The sequence below is a fragment of the chloroplast genome of Gossypium hirsutum (genome assembly GCF_007990345.1).
Source record: "Gossypium hirsutum chloroplast, complete genome".
Taxonomy (NCBI): domain Eukaryota; kingdom Viridiplantae; phylum Streptophyta; class Magnoliopsida; order Malvales; family Malvaceae; genus Gossypium; species Gossypium hirsutum.
The window spans coordinates 57501-74170 of NC_007944.1; the positions used below are offsets into that span (position 1 = coordinate 57501).

General features: G+C 34.2%; 18 protein-coding genes and 2 non-coding genes across 21 annotated transcripts in view. All coding sequences in view use genetic code 11, as the record gives it.

The window, feature by feature from the left end:
• Nucleotides 1-277, reverse strand: part of atpB (ATP synthase CF1 beta subunit) — a 1497-nt gene extending 1220 nt beyond the window's left edge. Inside the window, exon 1 of the mRNA in view lies at nucleotides 1-277. This exon is cut by the window's left edge and continues 1220 nt beyond it. Within this exon, the coding sequence (YP_538942.1) occupies nucleotides 1-277 (277 nt within the window).
• Nucleotides 278-1216: 939 nt separating this feature from the next.
• On the forward strand, nucleotides 1217-2659 carry rbcL (ribulose-1,5-bisphosphate carboxylase/oxygenase large subunit). The gene has a single exon. It carries the CDS (start codon nucleotides 1217-1219, stop codon nucleotides 2657-2659), a length of 1443 nt encoding a protein of 480 aa, YP_538943.1.
• A 731-nt stretch (nucleotides 2660-3390) lies between these two features.
• Nucleotides 3391-4884, forward strand: accD (acetyl-CoA carboxylase beta subunit). Its single transcript has one exon. The coding sequence runs from the start codon at nucleotides 3391-3393 to the stop codon at nucleotides 4882-4884; it is 1494 nt and encodes a 497-aa protein (YP_538944.1).
• A 756-nt stretch (nucleotides 4885-5640) lies between these two features.
• psaI (photosystem I subunit VIII) lies at nucleotides 5641-5754 on the forward strand. Its single transcript has one exon. It carries the CDS (start codon nucleotides 5641-5643, stop codon nucleotides 5752-5754), a length of 114 nt encoding a protein of 37 aa, YP_538945.1.
• A 406-nt stretch (nucleotides 5755-6160) lies between these two features.
• ycf4 (photosystem I assembly protein Ycf4) lies at nucleotides 6161-6715 on the forward strand. The gene has a single exon. The coding sequence runs from the start codon at nucleotides 6161-6163 to the stop codon at nucleotides 6713-6715; it is 555 nt and encodes a 184-aa protein (YP_538946.1).
• Nucleotides 6716-7713: 998 nt separating this feature from the next.
• cemA (envelope membrane protein) lies at nucleotides 7714-8403 on the forward strand. The gene has a single exon. It carries the CDS (start codon nucleotides 7714-7716, stop codon nucleotides 8401-8403), a length of 690 nt encoding a protein of 229 aa, YP_538947.1.
• Nucleotides 8404-8638: 235 nt separating this feature from the next.
• petA (cytochrome f) lies at nucleotides 8639-9601 on the forward strand. Its single transcript has one exon. The coding sequence runs from the start codon at nucleotides 8639-8641 to the stop codon at nucleotides 9599-9601; it is 963 nt and encodes a 320-aa protein (YP_538948.1).
• Nucleotides 9602-10718: 1117 nt separating this feature from the next.
• Nucleotides 10719-10841, reverse strand: psbJ (photosystem II protein J). Its single transcript has one exon. It carries the CDS (start codon nucleotides 10839-10841, stop codon nucleotides 10719-10721), a length of 123 nt encoding a protein of 40 aa, YP_538949.1.
• Nucleotides 10842-10980: 139 nt separating this feature from the next.
• psbL (photosystem II protein L) lies at nucleotides 10981-11097 on the reverse strand. Its single transcript has one exon. The coding sequence runs from the start codon at nucleotides 11095-11097 to the stop codon at nucleotides 10981-10983; it is 117 nt and encodes a 38-aa protein (YP_538950.1).
• A 26-nt stretch (nucleotides 11098-11123) lies between these two features.
• On the reverse strand, nucleotides 11124-11243 carry psbF (photosystem II protein VI). Its single transcript has one exon. The coding sequence runs from the start codon at nucleotides 11241-11243 to the stop codon at nucleotides 11124-11126; it is 120 nt and encodes a 39-aa protein (YP_538951.1).
• A 9-nt stretch (nucleotides 11244-11252) lies between these two features.
• psbE (photosystem II protein V) lies at nucleotides 11253-11504 on the reverse strand. Its single transcript has one exon. The coding sequence runs from the start codon at nucleotides 11502-11504 to the stop codon at nucleotides 11253-11255; it is 252 nt and encodes an 83-aa protein (YP_538952.1).
• An 844-nt stretch (nucleotides 11505-12348) lies between these two features.
• petL (cytochrome b6/f complex subunit VI) lies at nucleotides 12349-12444 on the forward strand. The gene has a single exon. It carries the CDS (start codon nucleotides 12349-12351, stop codon nucleotides 12442-12444), a length of 96 nt encoding a protein of 31 aa, YP_538953.1.
• A 177-nt stretch (nucleotides 12445-12621) lies between these two features.
• petG (cytochrome b6/f complex subunit V) lies at nucleotides 12622-12735 on the forward strand. The gene has a single exon. It carries the CDS (start codon nucleotides 12622-12624, stop codon nucleotides 12733-12735), a length of 114 nt encoding a protein of 37 aa, YP_538954.1.
• A 171-nt stretch (nucleotides 12736-12906) lies between these two features.
• trnW-CCA lies at nucleotides 12907-12979 on the reverse strand. The gene has a single exon. It is a non-coding gene; the product is annotated as a tRNA-Trp (tRNA).
• A 179-nt stretch (nucleotides 12980-13158) lies between these two features.
• On the reverse strand, nucleotides 13159-13232 carry trnP-UGG. The gene has a single exon. It is a non-coding gene; the product is annotated as a tRNA-Pro (tRNA).
• A 365-nt stretch (nucleotides 13233-13597) lies between these two features.
• On the forward strand, nucleotides 13598-13726 carry psaJ (photosystem I subunit IX). The gene has a single exon. It carries the CDS (start codon nucleotides 13598-13600, stop codon nucleotides 13724-13726), a length of 129 nt encoding a protein of 42 aa, YP_538955.1.
• A 506-nt stretch (nucleotides 13727-14232) lies between these two features.
• rpl33 (ribosomal protein L33) lies at nucleotides 14233-14433 on the forward strand. The gene has a single exon. It carries the CDS (start codon nucleotides 14233-14235, stop codon nucleotides 14431-14433), a length of 201 nt encoding a protein of 66 aa, YP_538956.1.
• A 344-nt stretch (nucleotides 14434-14777) lies between these two features.
• rps18 (ribosomal protein S18) lies at nucleotides 14778-15083 on the forward strand. Its single transcript has one exon. It carries the CDS (start codon nucleotides 14778-14780, stop codon nucleotides 15081-15083), a length of 306 nt encoding a protein of 101 aa, YP_538957.1.
• A 203-nt stretch (nucleotides 15084-15286) lies between these two features.
• On the reverse strand, nucleotides 15287-15640 carry rpl20 (ribosomal protein L20). The gene has a single exon. It carries the CDS (start codon nucleotides 15638-15640, stop codon nucleotides 15287-15289), a length of 354 nt encoding a protein of 117 aa, YP_538958.1.
• A 753-nt stretch (nucleotides 15641-16393) lies between these two features.
• Nucleotides 16394-16507, reverse strand: rps12 (ribosomal protein S12; one part of a trans-spliced gene, as the record gives it; the record has 2 gene entries for this part). Coding sequences YP_538959.1 and YP_538960.1 both cover nucleotides 16394-16507 — 114 coding nt within the window.
• Between the last annotated feature and the right edge of the window lie 163 nt (nucleotides 16508-16670).

The window sequence follows — 16670 nt, forward strand, 5'->3', positions numbered from 1 at the left end:
CAATCACTTCCATTCCTCTCGTTAGACCATCTGTAGCGCTCATAGCTACAGCTCTAACTCGATTATTTCCTAATAATTGCTGTACCTCACAAGTTACATTAATTTGTTGACCGGCGGTATCTTGACCCTTAACTACTAGGGCGTTGTAAATATTAGGCATCTTGCCCGGGGGAAAGGCTACATCCAGTACTGGACCGATGATTTGAGAAATACGCCCCAGATTTTCTTTTTCAAGCGTGGAAACTCCAGGAACAGAAGTAGTAGGATTTATTTTCATAATAAAGTGAAATATGTCAATTTTTTTTTCCAAAATTATCTAATACAAAATAAATCTTCGACAGGAGGTTGATCGGTTAATTCAATAAGAAATGGGGGTTAGCGCTCGATTTCGTTGGTCCCATCCAATTCAAGTGCATGCAATTGGATTGTTTCCTTATTCAATGAAGGAATTTTTAAGTTCAACCAACCTATTTTCAAAATAGGAAGTGGATAAATAAAAATTTTGGGAGAGTCTTTCATTTGTCCATCATTATAGGCAACACCATCCATATTATCTATGGAATTCGAACCCGAACTCTATTTATGATTCCTTATTTCTATCTCATTAGCCTTGTTTCAATTTCATTTCATATTTTATTTTAGCATATCGATTTTTTTTTACTTTACGTCCAACCTCTCCCCCCTTTTTCCATCTATATTCCCTTTTTTTTCATTTCAGGGCCGAATTACGCCTGTTTTCACATCTAGGATTTACATATACAACATATATTACTGTCAAGGGTGAATTTCTTATTTTATTGAGCTTATAATATATTATATAATTTATATTAGATGTTAGAATATTAATTCTATTATATATTTATCTATTCTATTATATATATATTCTAATATATATTAGTATTATTTTTATATTATTTATCTATTTCTTATCTATTTCTATTTCATTTATTTCATTTGCATTTAGAATTTTGATTCAAAAAAAAGTAAGGAATTATAAACTTGAAAAACACGGATCAGGTTGCGCCATACATATGAAAGAATATAGAATAATGATGTATTTGGCGAATCAAATACCATGGTCTAATAAGGAACCTTTCGGATTCGTTGATAATTTTTTGAAAGATTTCTTCGAAAAGGTTTCATTAACTCCTCATTTATATCGAGTAGACCTTGTTGTTGCGAGAATTCTTAATTCATGAGTTGTAGGGAGGGACTTATGTCACCACAAACAGAGACTAAAGCAAGTGTTGGATTCAAAGCTGGTGTTAAAGAGTATAAATTGACTTATTATACTCCTGAATATGAAGTCAAAGATACTGATATCTTGGCAGCCTTCCGAGTAACTCCTCAACCCGGAGTTCCGCCTGAGGAAGCAGGGGCCGCGGTAGCTGCTGAATCTTCTACTGGTACATGGACAACCGTGTGGACCGATGGGCTTACCAGCCTTGATCGTTACAAAGGGCGATGCTACGACATTGAGCCCGTTCCTGGAGAAGAAGATCAATATATATGTTATGTAGCTTACCCTTTAGACCTTTTTGAAGAAGGTTCTGTTACTAACATGTTTACTTCCATTGTGGGTAATGTATTTGGGTTCAAAGCCCTGCGCGCTCTACGTCTAGAGGATCTGCGAGTCCCTACTGCTTATATTAAAACTTTCCAAGGCCCGCCTCATGGCATCCAGGTTGAAAGAGATAAATTGAACAAGTATGGTCGCCCCCTATTAGGATGTACTATTAAACCTAAATTGGGGTTATCCGCTAAGAACTACGGTAGAGCAGTTTATGAATGTCTACGTGGCGGGCTTGATTTTACCAAAGATGATGAAAATGTGAACTCCCAACCATTTATGCGCTGGAGAGACCGTTTCTTATTTTGTGCCGAAGCAATTTTTAAATCACAGGCTGAAACAGGTGAAATCAAAGGGCATTACTTGAATGCTACTGCAGGTACATGTGAAGAAATGATCAAAAGGGCCATGTGTGCTAGAGAATTGGGAGTTCCTATCGTAATGCACGACTACTTAACAGGTGGGTTCACCGCAAATACTAGCTTGGCTCATTATTGCCGAGATAATGGTCTACTTCTTCACATCCATCGCGCAATGCACGCAGTTATTGATAGACAGAAGAATCATGGTATGCACTTTCGTGTACTAGCTAAAGCTTTACGTATGTCTGGTGGAGATCATATTCACGCTGGTACAGTAGTAGGTAAACTTGAAGGAGAAAGGGACATAACTTTGGGCTTTGTTGATTTACTACGTGATGATTTTATTGAAAAAGATCGAAGCCGTGGTATTTATTTCACTCAAGATTGGGTTTCTATGCCAGGTGTTCTGCCCGTAGCTTCGGGGGGTATTCACGTTTGGCATATGCCTGCTTTGACCGAGATCTTTGGAGATGATTCCGTACTACAATTCGGTGGAGGAACTTTAGGACACCCTTGGGGAAATGCACCGGGTGCCGTAGCTAATCGAGTAGCTTTAGAAGCATGTGTACAAGCTCGTAATGAGGGACGTGACCTTGCCCGCGAGGGTAATGAAATTATCCGCGAGGCTAGCAAATGGAGTCCTGAACTAGCTGCTGCTTGTGAAGTATGGAAGGCGATCAAATTTGAATTCGACGCAGTGGATAAATTAGATAAAGTGGAAAAATGAGATAAACCAGCTTCATAAATCAAATTTGAATTCGAAGCAATGGATACTTTGTAATCCAGTAATTACTGTCGGTTTGTTGAATTGCAATTAAACTCGGCCCAATCTTTTACTAAAAGGATTGAGCCGATTCTATTGTCTATATTTTTGATAGATATATTTTTATCTAGATATACAAGATCTTAAATACAAAAATAAAAGACTAAACACAACTCAAATTTTCTCCTGGGTCCATAATTAATCCTATGTATGGATCCTTAGGATTGGTGTATTCTTTTCTATCCTATATACCACGGTTTCGGATCATGGATCGAGCCAAGCATCACAACTTCTTCTACCCATCCTGTATGTTGTCCTTTTGGCTCCGTGTTGGAATAGAAACTTATTGTATTAGTAGACGAGATTTTACGAAAAAGGTTCTTGATAGGAGAAAAATTTCTTTTTTCAATTTTTTCAGTGCGGATTTTACACAACATGGGGAAATCACTATTTCTAATTGAAAATTGATATTTCTAATTCAAAAGAAAAAAGAGCTCTATCCTATCATATATCTGCTACTCTAGGTTCTCACAAAAGAGAATCGTTTCTTTCAATATTCACTCATTGTTCGTTAATAACCCTAGTGATTGTATCTAGTATGCGTATTCTGATAGGAAATAAAATATTCAATTGATTTTTCATCGAATGACTATTCATCTACTGTACTTTCATGGAAATAGAGGCAAGAAAGCTCTATGGAAAAATCATGGTTCAATTTGATCTTGTCTAAGGGAGAATTAGAATACAGATGTGGGCTAAGTAAATCAATGGATAGCCGCCTTGGTCCTGTTGAAAATACTACTGTAAACGAAGACCCGACTCGAAATGATACGGATAAAAACATTCATGATTGTAGTGACAGCTCTAGTTATTACAGTAAGGTTGATCATTTAGTTGACGTCAAAGACATTCGGAATTTCATTTCTGATGACACCTTTTTAATTAGGGATAGTAATCAGGACCGTTATTCCATATATTTTGATAGTGAAAATCAAATTTTTGAGCTTAACAATGATCATTCTTTTTTGAGTGAACTAGAAAGTTTTTTTTATAGTTATCATAATTCTAGTTATATGAATAATGGATCGAAAAATGATGAGCCCCACTATCATTTTAACTTGTATGATAATGATACTAACTGTGGTTGGAATAATCACATTAATAGTTGTATTGACTCTTATCTTCGTTCTCAAATCTGTATTGATAGTTCCATTTTAAGTGGTAGTGACAATTCCAATGATAATTATATTTCTAATTACATTTGCGGCGAAGGTGGAAATAGTAGTGAAGGCAAGAATTTCGATATAATAACTCGTGAAAATGGTAATGATTTAACTCTAAAAGAAAGTTCTAATGATCTCGATCTATACAAGGATTTGTGGGTTCAATGCGAATGCGAAAATTGTTATGGAGTAAATTATAAGAAATCGCTTAATTCAAAAATGAATATTTGTGAACAATGTGGATATCATTTGAAAATGAGGAGTTCAGATAGAATCGAACTTTCGATTGATCCAGGCACTTGGGGTCCTATGGATGAAGACATGATCTCTCTGGATCCCATTGAATTTCAGTCTGAAGAAGAGCTTTATAAAGATCGTATTGATTTTTATCAAAGAAAGACAGGATTAACTGAGGCTATTCAAACAGGCACGGGTCAACTAAACGGTATTCCTATAGCAATCGGGGTTATGGATTTTCAGTTTATGGGGGGGAGTATGGGATCCGTAGTAGGCGAGAAAATCACCCGTTTGATCGAATATGCTACCAATAATTTTTTACCTCTTATTCTAGTGTGTGCTTCCGGAGGAGCACGCATGCAAGAAGGAAGTTTGAGCTTGATGCAAATGGCTAAAATATCTTCCGCTTTATATGATTATCAATCAAATAAAAAGTTATTTTATGTATCAATTCTTACATCTCCTACTACTGGTGGAGTGACTGCGAGTTTTGGTATGTTGGGGGATATCATTATTGCTGAACCCAATGCCTATATTGCATTTGCGGGTAAAAGAGTAATTGAGCAAACATTGAATAAAACAATACCGGAAGGTTCACAGGCGGCTGAATATTTATTCCATAAGGGTTTATTCGATCCAATCGTACCACGTAATCCTTTAAAAGGTGTTCTGAGTGAGTTAGTTCAGCTCCACGGTTTTTTCCCTTTGAATCAAAATTCAATCAAGTAGAGTCTTAAGTGAAATTTTTTTATTTGTAGTGAAAAGGTAGTTAGTTAGTTTATCAGAATCAAAGTCAAAGCCCGCGTAATGGGCTTTGACTTTGTGACAAAAAAAGGAATTGTCGAAAAACAAATTATGTGGATAATTATTATTATCATTATCCGATATTACTAATGAGTAAACCTCTAGCAACAAGATAAAAAGCGAATTTTTCCTTCTGTGAAATGAAATTCGAATTTGGAGAGACAAATAAAACGAATTTTATCCTCCTCTATTGCGTATGTATATAGAATTTAAATAGAGAAAAAATAGAATAGAAATATAGAGTTTTGCATCTTTCTATATCTCCCGAAAATTCTATTTTTACTAATAATCCCTGTTCTTGGATCGGATTCTAACGAATCGAATCTTTCGACAATTTGTAATAAACTCTTTCTTTATTAAATTCAAAAATGCAAATTAGAAGACAAGAACAATAGAATAATAAGAAAAGTAAGAATAAAGTAAGATAATAAAGAAAGTGGATTATCTTATCATATACATCTATTTTATTTGATTTAAAAAGATGGGCAAGTCCTTTTATTTAATTCTACATTCCTTGCACTTATTAGATATCTATTAGATATATAGATTCGCTTAGATATACTTAGTATTTAGATATAATTAGTATAATATACGAATTATAATATAATCGTTATAAGATATATTTCTAACTAAACAATATAACAATAACAGGTACAAATATTAAATTGAGGTACCCATTTTATGACAACTTTCAGCAGTTTTCCCTCTATTTTTGTGCCTTTAGTAGGCCTAGTATTTCCGGCAATTGCAATGGCTTCTTTATCTTTGTATGTTCAAAAAACTAAGATTTTTTAGATTCGATGGGGCCAAGACCAAATCTTATCTATTTTTTTTCAAGACTTAGATGTCATGGATACCTATTTAGTAGAATATTGTATAACATCCGGCTTACCCGAACCGAACATAAATGAAAAAGCCCCTCTTATGCATACGTAAACATGGTATAGGGTTAAATGAATTATAGCAAGTGGATCGGTACCGAACGGATGTATGAAATTAAAGTCTATATATCTAGTAGATCCGTATAGGCGATCATATAAAGGGGATGATTTTAGATCGAAGCAATTTGATGAATTCCTTCTAAAAGTTCATATCAAAATAGTACTAGTTGATGAGAGTTACTTCGGAAACAAAAAAAGTAAAGTCGAATTTTTTTGGTTATTCTCTCAATTCGAATAAAATGCAACTGGATCTAGTATGTATGAGTTGGCGATCAGAATCTATATGGATAGAATTTATAGTGGGATCTCGAAAAACAAGCAATTTTTGCTGGGCCTTTATCCTTTTTTTTGGTTCATTAGGGTTTTTATTAGTTGGAACTTCTAGTTATCTTGGTAGGAATTTGATATCTTTATTTCCGTCTCAGCAAATAGTTTTTTTTCCACAAGGAATCGTGATGTCTTTCTATGGGATCGCAGGCCTCTTTATTAGTTCCTATTTGTGGTGCACAATTTTTTGGAATGTAGGCAGTGGTTATGATCGATTCGATAGAAAGGAGGGAATAGTCTGTATTTTTCGTTGGGGTTTTCCTGGAAAAAATCGTCGCATCTTTCTACGATTCCTTATGAAAGATATTCAGTCCATCAGAATAGAAGTTAAAGAGGGTATTTATGCTCGTCGTGTCCTTTATATGGAAATCAGAGGCCAGGGGGCCGTTCCCTTGACTCGTACTGATGAGAATTTGACTCCGCGCGAAATTGAACAAAAAGCTGCTGAATTGGCCTATTTTTTGCGTGTACCGATTGAAGTCTTTTGAAATGAATTGCAGAATAAAAGCTTTCTCGCCGGGAGGAAAAAGCTCAATCCAAGAATCCTCTTTTTTCTATAGCAGAACTAAACTGAAGTTTCTTCAGAATGCCCATTCAAACCAAAGCGGACGTATACGGAAGAGTCATAACATAAAAAAACAGTTTTTTTTGTCCACAAAAATAGTTTTTTATGCGTCTGTAAATGTAAAACCGCTCAACTTAATTCAGTAACAAAATAAGCAAGAAATCGAAATACTGGATTCATCTCATATATCAAATCGAAATAAAGACTTTCGCTTTTTATTTGCAATATTTGGAGTTGATACGTTAGATACAGATAGATCATATCTTGTAAATTTTCTCTACTTTTCTTTTCTCAATTGGCCCCTCCCCTTTTATCCTTTCTTTTGTGCTCCTTAAGAACTAAAGAACTAAAGAACTAAACAAGTGGATTTCTTTCTTATAACATAATGATAAACGTAATGATAACTTTTCTGTCTTTTTTTGTCACTCATTTTTGATCAGCATAATATTTTTCCTAATTTTTTTTTCAATTATTGCTGGACTCTAGACTATATATAGTTTAGATAACCCGCGAAAATTTTCGACATATTTGATTGCGATCTTGATATAGACAGGGCGCTCCTTCGTCTCAAAATCTGAATAGAACAATCTTTATTATTTGAAGCGGTTCTTTCGGGCAGTTATCAAAAGAGGGCAATTGCTTCGAATTTGATCAATTGAGATATATGGAAACAAAAACAATATCAATATAACAATAATATATATATTTCATTCGAATTCAAAGTGGATTCTTATTTTCTATATTCTGTATTCTTTTTAGATTCAATTAGATTCAAGGGCTAAGCACTGAATCAAAAAAAAACAGAGAATAGATTCATGGGCCCCTACTTTATAATATAATGAAAGGCATGCTTGATAGAAAGATTAGATCACATAAAGTCAACGAATGAGGTGGGTTCATTAACAACTCACAGATGAAAAAATGGCAAAAAAGAAAGCATTCACTCCCCTTCTATATCTTGCATCTATAGTATTTTTGCCCTGGTGGATCTCTCTCTCATTTAATAAAAGTCTGAAATCTTGGATTACTAATTGGTGGGATACTAGGCAATCCGAAACTTTTTTGAATGATATTCAAGAAAAGAGTATTCTAGAACAATTCATAGAAGTAGAGGAACTCTTCCTGTTGGACGAAATGATAAAAGAATACCCGGAAACACATCTACAAAAGCTTCGTATAGGAATCCAAAAAGAAACGATCCAATTGATCAAGCTGCACAATGAGGATCATATCCATACGATTTTGCACTTCTCGACCAATCTAATCTGTTTCGTTATTCTAAGTGGTTATTCTATTTTGGGGAATGAAGAACTTCTTATTCTTAACTCTTGGGTTCAAGAATTCCTATATAATTTAAGCGACACAATAAAAGCTTTTTCTATTCTTTTATTAACAGATTTATGTATAGGATTTCATTCGCCCCACGGTTGGGAACTAATGATTGGCTCTATATACAAAGATTTTGGATTTGCTCATAATGATCAAATTATATCTGGTCTTGTTTCTACTTTTCCAGTCATTCTAGATACAATTTTTAAATATTGGATCTTTCGTTATTTAAATCGTGTATCTCCGTCACTTGTAGTTATTTATCATTCAATGAATGACTGAAAAATGATTCACGGATTCAATTAGAATCTTTCTTACTTTCGAGATAAGCAAAGCATGCAAAGTCGTACTTACTTTACTCTTTCTACCCATCAGGAGAATACAATTTCTCCTCTGTTTCAGTCATTTTTTTTTTTTCAGTTTTCAGTAAAAGTAAATAGCAGAATCGTGGCTAGGGAACTATACTAGTGACCTACCTAATTTTATTGTAGAAATTTTCGGGATCAATGATTGGACCATGCAAACTAGAAATACTTTTTCTTGGATAAAGGAGGAGATTACTCGATCCATTTCCGTATCGCTCATGATCTATATAATAACCGGGGCTTCCATTTCAAATGCATATCCCATTTTTGCGCAGCAGGGGTATGAAAATCCACGAGAAGCAACTGGGCGTATTGTATGTGCCAATTGCCATTTAGCGAATAAACCCGTGGATATTGAGGTTCCACAAGCGGTACTTCCTGATACTGTATTTGAAGCGGTTGTTAGAATTCCTTATGATATGCAACTGAAACAAGTTCTTGCTAATGGTAAGAAAGGGGCTTTGAATGTGGGTGCTGTTCTTATTTTACCAGAGGGGTTTGAGTTAGCCCCGCCTGATCGTATTTCGCCCGAGATGAAAGAAAAGATAGGCAATCTGTCTTTTCAGAACTACCGCCCCACTAAGAAAAATATTCTTGTGATAGGTCCTGTTCCTGGTAAAAAATATAGTGAAATCACCTTTCCTATTCTTTCCCCAGACCCTGCTAGTAATAAGGATGCTCATTTCTTAAAATATCCCATATACGTAGGCGGAAACAGGGGAAGGGGCCAGATTTATCCCGACGGGAACAAAAGTAACAATACTGTTTATAATGCTACGGCAACAGGTATAGTAAGCAAAATCATACGAAAAGAAAAAGGGGGGTACGAAATAACCATAACGGATGCCTTGGATGGACATCAAGTGGTTGATATTATCCCCCCAGGACCAGAACTTCTTGTTTCAGAGGGTGAATCTATCAAACTCGATCAACCATTAACAATTAATCCTAATGTGGGTGGATTTGGTCAGGGGGATGCAGAAATAGTACTTCAAGACCCACTACGCGTCCAAGGTCTTTTGTTCTTCTTGGCATCTATTGTTTTTGCACAAATCTTTTTGGTTCTTAAAAAGAAACAGTTTGAGAAGGTTCAAGTGTCCGAAATGAATTTCTAGATCTGTGGATTTATCAACATCAAATTTGTAAAAAAGAACAAATTATTCCTGGCAATTAGGTTAGGTATAATGAAAAAAGGGATGAAAAGTCTTTTGCTTGTTTCTATTCTTTCTCTAGGAATTGCTTTTACCGCATTCAAAACAAAATATGTATATTGTGAAGAAGACTATTTGTCTTTACCTCTTTTTTTTTTCTTTTTTCAATCTAAATTGGACTAAATTGGGGGGGGGGGGGTGTAATTATATTCCTATTGTCAGTGTCAGATTTAAATGTTACAGAATAGGTTTTGTTTTCTAAATTCAATTTGAGTAGATACTAAACATAAGATAAGTAAGTGGAGAATAGAAAGGAAGGATAAATTAAATGAGGGGAACAAACAGGGAGTATTCTTCGTCTTTCTAGCCTTCGACACAAGAAAAGGAATTTTACACACCCTTTTCTTGTGTTCTTGTGTCGAAATAATAACAATTCCGGGACCCGTTCGTCAAAGATTTCTATTCTTAGTTTCGATTTTTCCAGATTTTTCAGAACCCTTTATTTTTTCGATTTACTTATAATAGAATAAGTAATAAGGATAATATAATAAGTATAAAATAAGTCGAAATAAGTATAATATACTAAGTAATGGACAACCAAAAAAAAGAGAAGGAATCCTTACCGATTTTTTTTGATAAAATAGAATCAAGGCGATAAACTTATAAAATAATTTCAAACTTTGATGAAATACTAAAATAAATCGAGTAAGGTTAGACTAGTCTAGAAAAGGTTTGAATCTGGTCGACAGAAAAAAAAAGAAATATTAAATATATATTGTATTGTGTCATCCAATTGAGTGATTCCTTTTTTTCTTCTAACCTTGAAAGTATCGATAGATACTATCGAAGAGCAGATGCTATGAATCAATTAATTGAAATTGAGTTCATTTTTCAAAAAAATCATCGGAAAAAGTGATCCATTTGTTGTCATTTATACGACCAAAATATTATGATCATGATCATTAAGAATTCAACGGGACCCTTCCTCGCGAATCAGACAAAGAAAGAGGAGGCGGGCCCCGTTGAGTTCTTACACTTTCATGCCTATAACTTAGTTCGTCCCATTATCCATTATTCCATATTACAGGGACGAACCCAATCCAGAATATGAACCATAAAAGAAAATACCTATTAAACCGATCACAGGAATACCAGTTACCGTACCTATTATCCAAAGAGGAATCCTTCCAGTAGTATCGGCCATTTATCCCGCTTCCCTCCGCATTTCATCAAGTGGTCATGCTAAAGACATAAACAGTCATAGATAATTATGAGATACAATCCTTCCGAATGGGATAAGAGAATTCCTACTATTATTTAGTATTCTACTACTCTTTTTTTTCTTAATTGAAGAAATAATTGGAAAATAAAACAGCAAGTACAAAAATGAGTAATAACCCCCAGTAGAGACTGGTACGATTCAATTCAACATTTTGTTCGTTCGGGTTTGATTGTGTCATAGCTCTATAATTAATTCGAATTAGGTTTATCGTTGGATGAACTGCATTGCTGATATTGACCCCAAAAAAGAAACGGTAGGTACAGCTAGTCCGTGAACAGCCAACCATCGCACTGTAAAAATTGGATAGGTTCGATCTATGGTCATTGGGTCCTCCTAAAAAGATCTACTAAATTCATCGAGTTGTTCCAAAGAATCAAAACGGCCAGTTATTAATGGAATTCCTTGTCGGCTCTCTGTAAAATACTCGTTTGGACGAGGGCTTCCAAACACATCATAAGCTAAACCTGTGCTGACGAATAACCAACCCGCGATGAATAGGGAAGGTATAGTAATACTATGAATGACCCAGTATCGAATACTGGTAATAATATCAGCAAAAGAACGTTCTCCTGTGCTTCCAGACATGCCGAGCTCCACATATTCTTGTAGGGGATCGATTCCGTAAAAGATGGGATCAGTAAATGGGAATTCACCGAAACTCAATCTTTGTGAGATCGTCAATATTGTACCAAAGGTATTTTTAGAGTATACCGAATCAGTATAGCTATCCTTCTTCTGACACAGCAACGCAATTTCAAACAGTATATCGACGTGAAGTGCTAGATAATTTCTTTCTTCTTCTTGCTTGTCGATGTATAACCAGGTATCATGCAATAGAAAATTCCTCAAATTCCTGGAGGTATTGGCTTGGGCCTAGAAACGGAAGATCAGGTAACCCGTGAATCCAACGAGTTGGTTTATAATAATTCATGAAGGAAATTATCATATTTCCGCAAGTCAATTAGATGCGAAATATAAAAATTGACTTTTTTTCGTAGTTGCACAAGAGGTTTTGTTTTTTGTTGGAAGCCCTCTTTTTTTTTTATCTATATCTAACGACTACTCTTACTTGTTACTAGACGACTAAGCAATTCCTTAAAATAAAAATAAAAAAAAAAGAGGAAGGAATAAAAAAAAATTCTACTAAATTTGTGAGGCGGCCTTTCTTGTATTCTTGTATTAGATCCAAAGGTTTTTTCTTGACCTAACTACAAAGATGATGAATCGATTTCTTTTTCTTTTCTACTCTTGTCCTGCCGCTCTATTTTTGTGAATACCGTTTATAATGATTGATGAAGCAAAAAATTTCAATTGAACTTATTATTTCAATTGGTATTTTTGCTTATCCCCCTCTCGTTTAAAAATTGAAACTTAGGTAAGTGCTTTATAAACATATGTATAAAAAGAACATATTTCATTTAGCTCCTTCATGCCTACTATAACTAGTTATTTCGGTTTTTTACTAGCGGCTTTAACTATAACCTCAGCTTTATTTATTGGTCTGAGTAAGATACGACTTATTTGAAAATTAATTCAATGAACGAACAATTCATAAAAACAAAGCTTTCTGCCCTATTCCATATATTCTATAGCTCCTTACCGTGTTAATTATCAATTATTAGGTATTGATATTCATGGGCAATAGAAATTAATATTTAGGGATAGATATTACCTTTCTTTTTCTCCTTTCAAATAAATTGAAATGATTGAAGTTTTTCTATTTGGAATCGTCTTAGGTCTAATTCCTATTACTTTGGCTGGATTATTCGTAACCGCATATTTACAATACAGACGTGGTGATCAGTTGGACCTTTGATTAATTAACATACCCTTTTTTTGACTGACCCCTTTAATTCTTAAATTTTTTAATTTCAATTTATTTAATAATTTTAATTTAATAATTTAATCCAAGGAGGTCAAATTCGAATTGCTGTTCAATTTTTTTTTTTTCAGTTCGGTGTAATTTTCGACCTAACAAGAGCGGAATCACGCTCTGTAGGATTTGAACCTACGACATTGGGTTTTGGAGACCCACGTTCTACCGAACTGAACTAAGAGCGCTTTCTTAATAAATAAGACTGTAAAAAAGAGGATTCTTTTATTTTATAACCCCAATACATCGCGCACAACTATACTATCATATATCATATATAATATGAGAAAACGATAGATTATGTATGCTTAATTTTAATCAATCTAAAACGACTCCCTCGTTACTGCTCAAAGGAGAAGTAATAGGTAGGGATGACAGGATTTGAACCCGTGACATTTTGTACCCAAAACAAACGCGCTACCAAGCTGCGCTACATCCCTTTCAATTGGCCTACAATGTCATTGTAGAGAATCCCTGTCTTGTTTTCCACACCCTTATTTCATCTATTGATATACAAAACGGATCTTTCCATTTCCTCTTTTTGGTCTCATATCATATAACAACCATATAATGAATAATAAATGAATATTTTTCGCGGGAATTCTCAGGCGGAAAGGGACCTATTTTGTTTTGCTGTTTTAAGAAAGGGAAAATCTTATCTATCGAATCATTGTACATTTAAATTTGAATTTTGAATTAGGAATTCCGGGTACAAATAGACAAATCCAAGTGGTCTTTAACCACACATACATGCGATTATATATGTATTACCATAATGTAATACGATAAAGAAGGAGGATTTTAAATGCGAGATCTAAAAACATATCTTTCCGTAGCACCGGTACTAAGTACTCTCTGGTTCGGTTCTTTAGCGGGTTTATTGATAGAGATCAATCGTTTCTTCCCGGATGCGTTAACATTCCCTTTTTTTTAATTCGAGTTATTGTCGCGGGACGGGGCGAAAAAGATTAGATCGAGATACAATCAAATATCTGTGACTACTCTCTCGCCCCCCCTTTTTTTTTTTTTTTAGTTTTTTTTTAGAATTAGATAAGAATTAGATAAAATAAATAAGGAAGGTAGAACGAAAAAAGTGGATTCAACCTCACCGAAACTCGGGTTCAAGCTCCAATTAAATTACTAGTAGAGCGAAAAGAGAAATGTGGCTGGAACAACAGTATCCTACAAGATACTTAAAGAAAATACCGTACGGTGGTTTGATTCTAAATAGAGTTCGAAATCGTTGTATTACTTATTCTTATTCTTATTATTTACTATTACTATAAATCTATATTGATTTACTATATTGATTGCAACAAAATCTTTCAAGATTTGGTTTTGAGTTAGCAACTTTTATTTCTTTTTTTTTTCATTCCTTTCTTCTTCGCTTTTGATCGGAAAATAGAAAAGTTGGGTGAATTAAAAACTCAAAGGAGGTTCATGGCCAAGAGTAAAGATGTCCGAGTAACGATTATTTTGGAATGTACCAGTTGTGTTCGAAACGGCGTTAATAAGGAATCAACGGGTATTTCCAGGTATATTACTCAAAAAAATCGACACAATACGCCCAGTCGATTGGAATTGAAGAAATTCTGTCCTTATTGTTACAAACATACAATTCACGGGGAGATAAAGAAATAAATCGAATCAAGTGCTCGTATGTCACCACTTCCCGAGAATATGAAAATATGACATTAGGTATATAATATATTAAGTATATAATTAGTTATATAACGCATATTTTCTTTCTATATTATTAATATTATTTATTTAAATATTATTAATATATTTAAATTTATATATATTTAAATTATATATTGAAATGATAAATAATAATAAAATAAACAATACAATAATAAAATAAACAAACCAAATCCTATTTATTATATTAATTCTATAATTTGAATTTTCAAAATAGGATTTTAGAAATAGAGATAGGGATAGGATTCTTTTTAGAAATATTAGAAATAAGGAATAAAGAAATCATGGATAAATCCAAGCGACTCTTTCTTAAATCCAAGCGATCTTTTCGTAGGCGTTTGCCCCCGATCCAATCGGGGGATCGAATTGATTATAGAAACATGAGTTTAATTAGTCGATTTATTAGTGAACAAGGAAAAATATTATCTAGGCGAGTAAATAGATTGACCTTAAAACAACAACGATTAATTACTATTGCTATAAAACAAGCTCGTATTTTATCTTCGTTACCCTTTCTTAATAATGAGAAACAGTTTGAAAGAAGCGAGTCGACCACTAGAACTACTGCTCTTAGAACCAGAAATAAATAGGCTTACCCCTTCAAAAGAATCGAATCCGGTTGGGGAAGAAAAAAAATCTTTTTTTTATTGAGCGTCTTCGCTCATCTTGTTTTGATGACCTTATCAGAATCAGAATTTTTTATCATATTAATTTCTACTCTACCTTCCCCGAGTTCATTCTCGAGGGAACCCCATTTCATTTAAAGCATTTCGTTGGATTCCTTCCGATCTCCTTATTTTCTAATCTCGTTGGAAATCATATAAAGACAATTCCTATTTGAGATAGCTATTTGTGCAAGTATTTTACGATTCAGAAGCAACTGTTTCTTGTACAGATTGTGTATTAATCGACTATAACTATAGGATACCCCCACTCCACGAATTACTGCATTTATTCGAGTGATCCACAAACGACGAAAATCCCTTTTTTTCCTATCTCTATCCCGATGAGCCGAAACCAAAGCTCTTATTCTTTGTTGAGTAATAGTTCGAGTAAGTCTTGAATGAGCCCCCCGAAAGCTTGATGCAAATAAACTAATTTTTTTTCGACGTCTACGAGCTATATATCCCCGTTTAATTCTGGTCATTGAATAAAAGAAATTTTGATGAATAACTAATTCTTTCTTTCAGTTATTCTTTTCTAGTCTATTAATAACAAAACGGATTCTTCCAATGTATAAAATAAAAATTCCAATGGCTTTTGCTACTCTAACCGTCCCGACCACGATTTTTCCTTTTTTCTAGGCATTTCGCCTTGAAATAAGAAATTGTATTGATACTAGGTATCAAAAAAAGCATATTAACTAAAATAAAGGAGTAAATAGAAATGGATAAATAAATAGTGGGTTCCATCGTTTCTATGGTTACTTCTTAAACGGTGAGGTCCTCTCTATACACCGGAGCTCATTCCTTCATTTAATTGGTAACTTGTACAGTTCACACTCTTCGGCTCTACTCATAAATTTTCCAGTAATAGATCTTTCACAACGAGATCTATCTTATACAGTAACGGTATGTAAGGATGAGGATTAATTGGGCAGCTGACCCTGTTAGTCCGTTCTTTGCAAGAGTCGAAGCATAATCTTTTTGCTTTTTAAATAGGATTTTCCCCGCTTAATGGATAAGCATTTGCTACCAATGGGGAATTTTTTCTCATCTTAAATTCTAAGATTGGATTTGCGCCAATGGAAACCATAAATTTCATACACAATAGAAGGATATGGTAGATCTAGCTTTTTTAGATAGTGAACGGACGAACCCCATTCTATTCACTGGTACGGATCGTTGATACTGAAAAAGTTGTTTCTTTTTTCTCAGCCCATGATCTGAACAAGTCGCACATACACCCTAGTACATGTTCCTCGGCGCTGAGGACATCCCCCAAGAGCAGGGGATTTCGTGACATTTCTAATTGGCTGTCTTGCATTTCTAATAAGTTGTTTAATAGTTGGCATACTGAATTATATACATAATAGACTGGTTTAGATCGATCCTAACCAGATGATTCTGAATTACTTCTTTTTCTATTTAATAGATTAATAAAATATTAACCCCTTAGGCTTTAGGCTTAAGTTAAGAAGGAAAGGAAGAAGAGGGATTAAATCAATCTTAATTAAA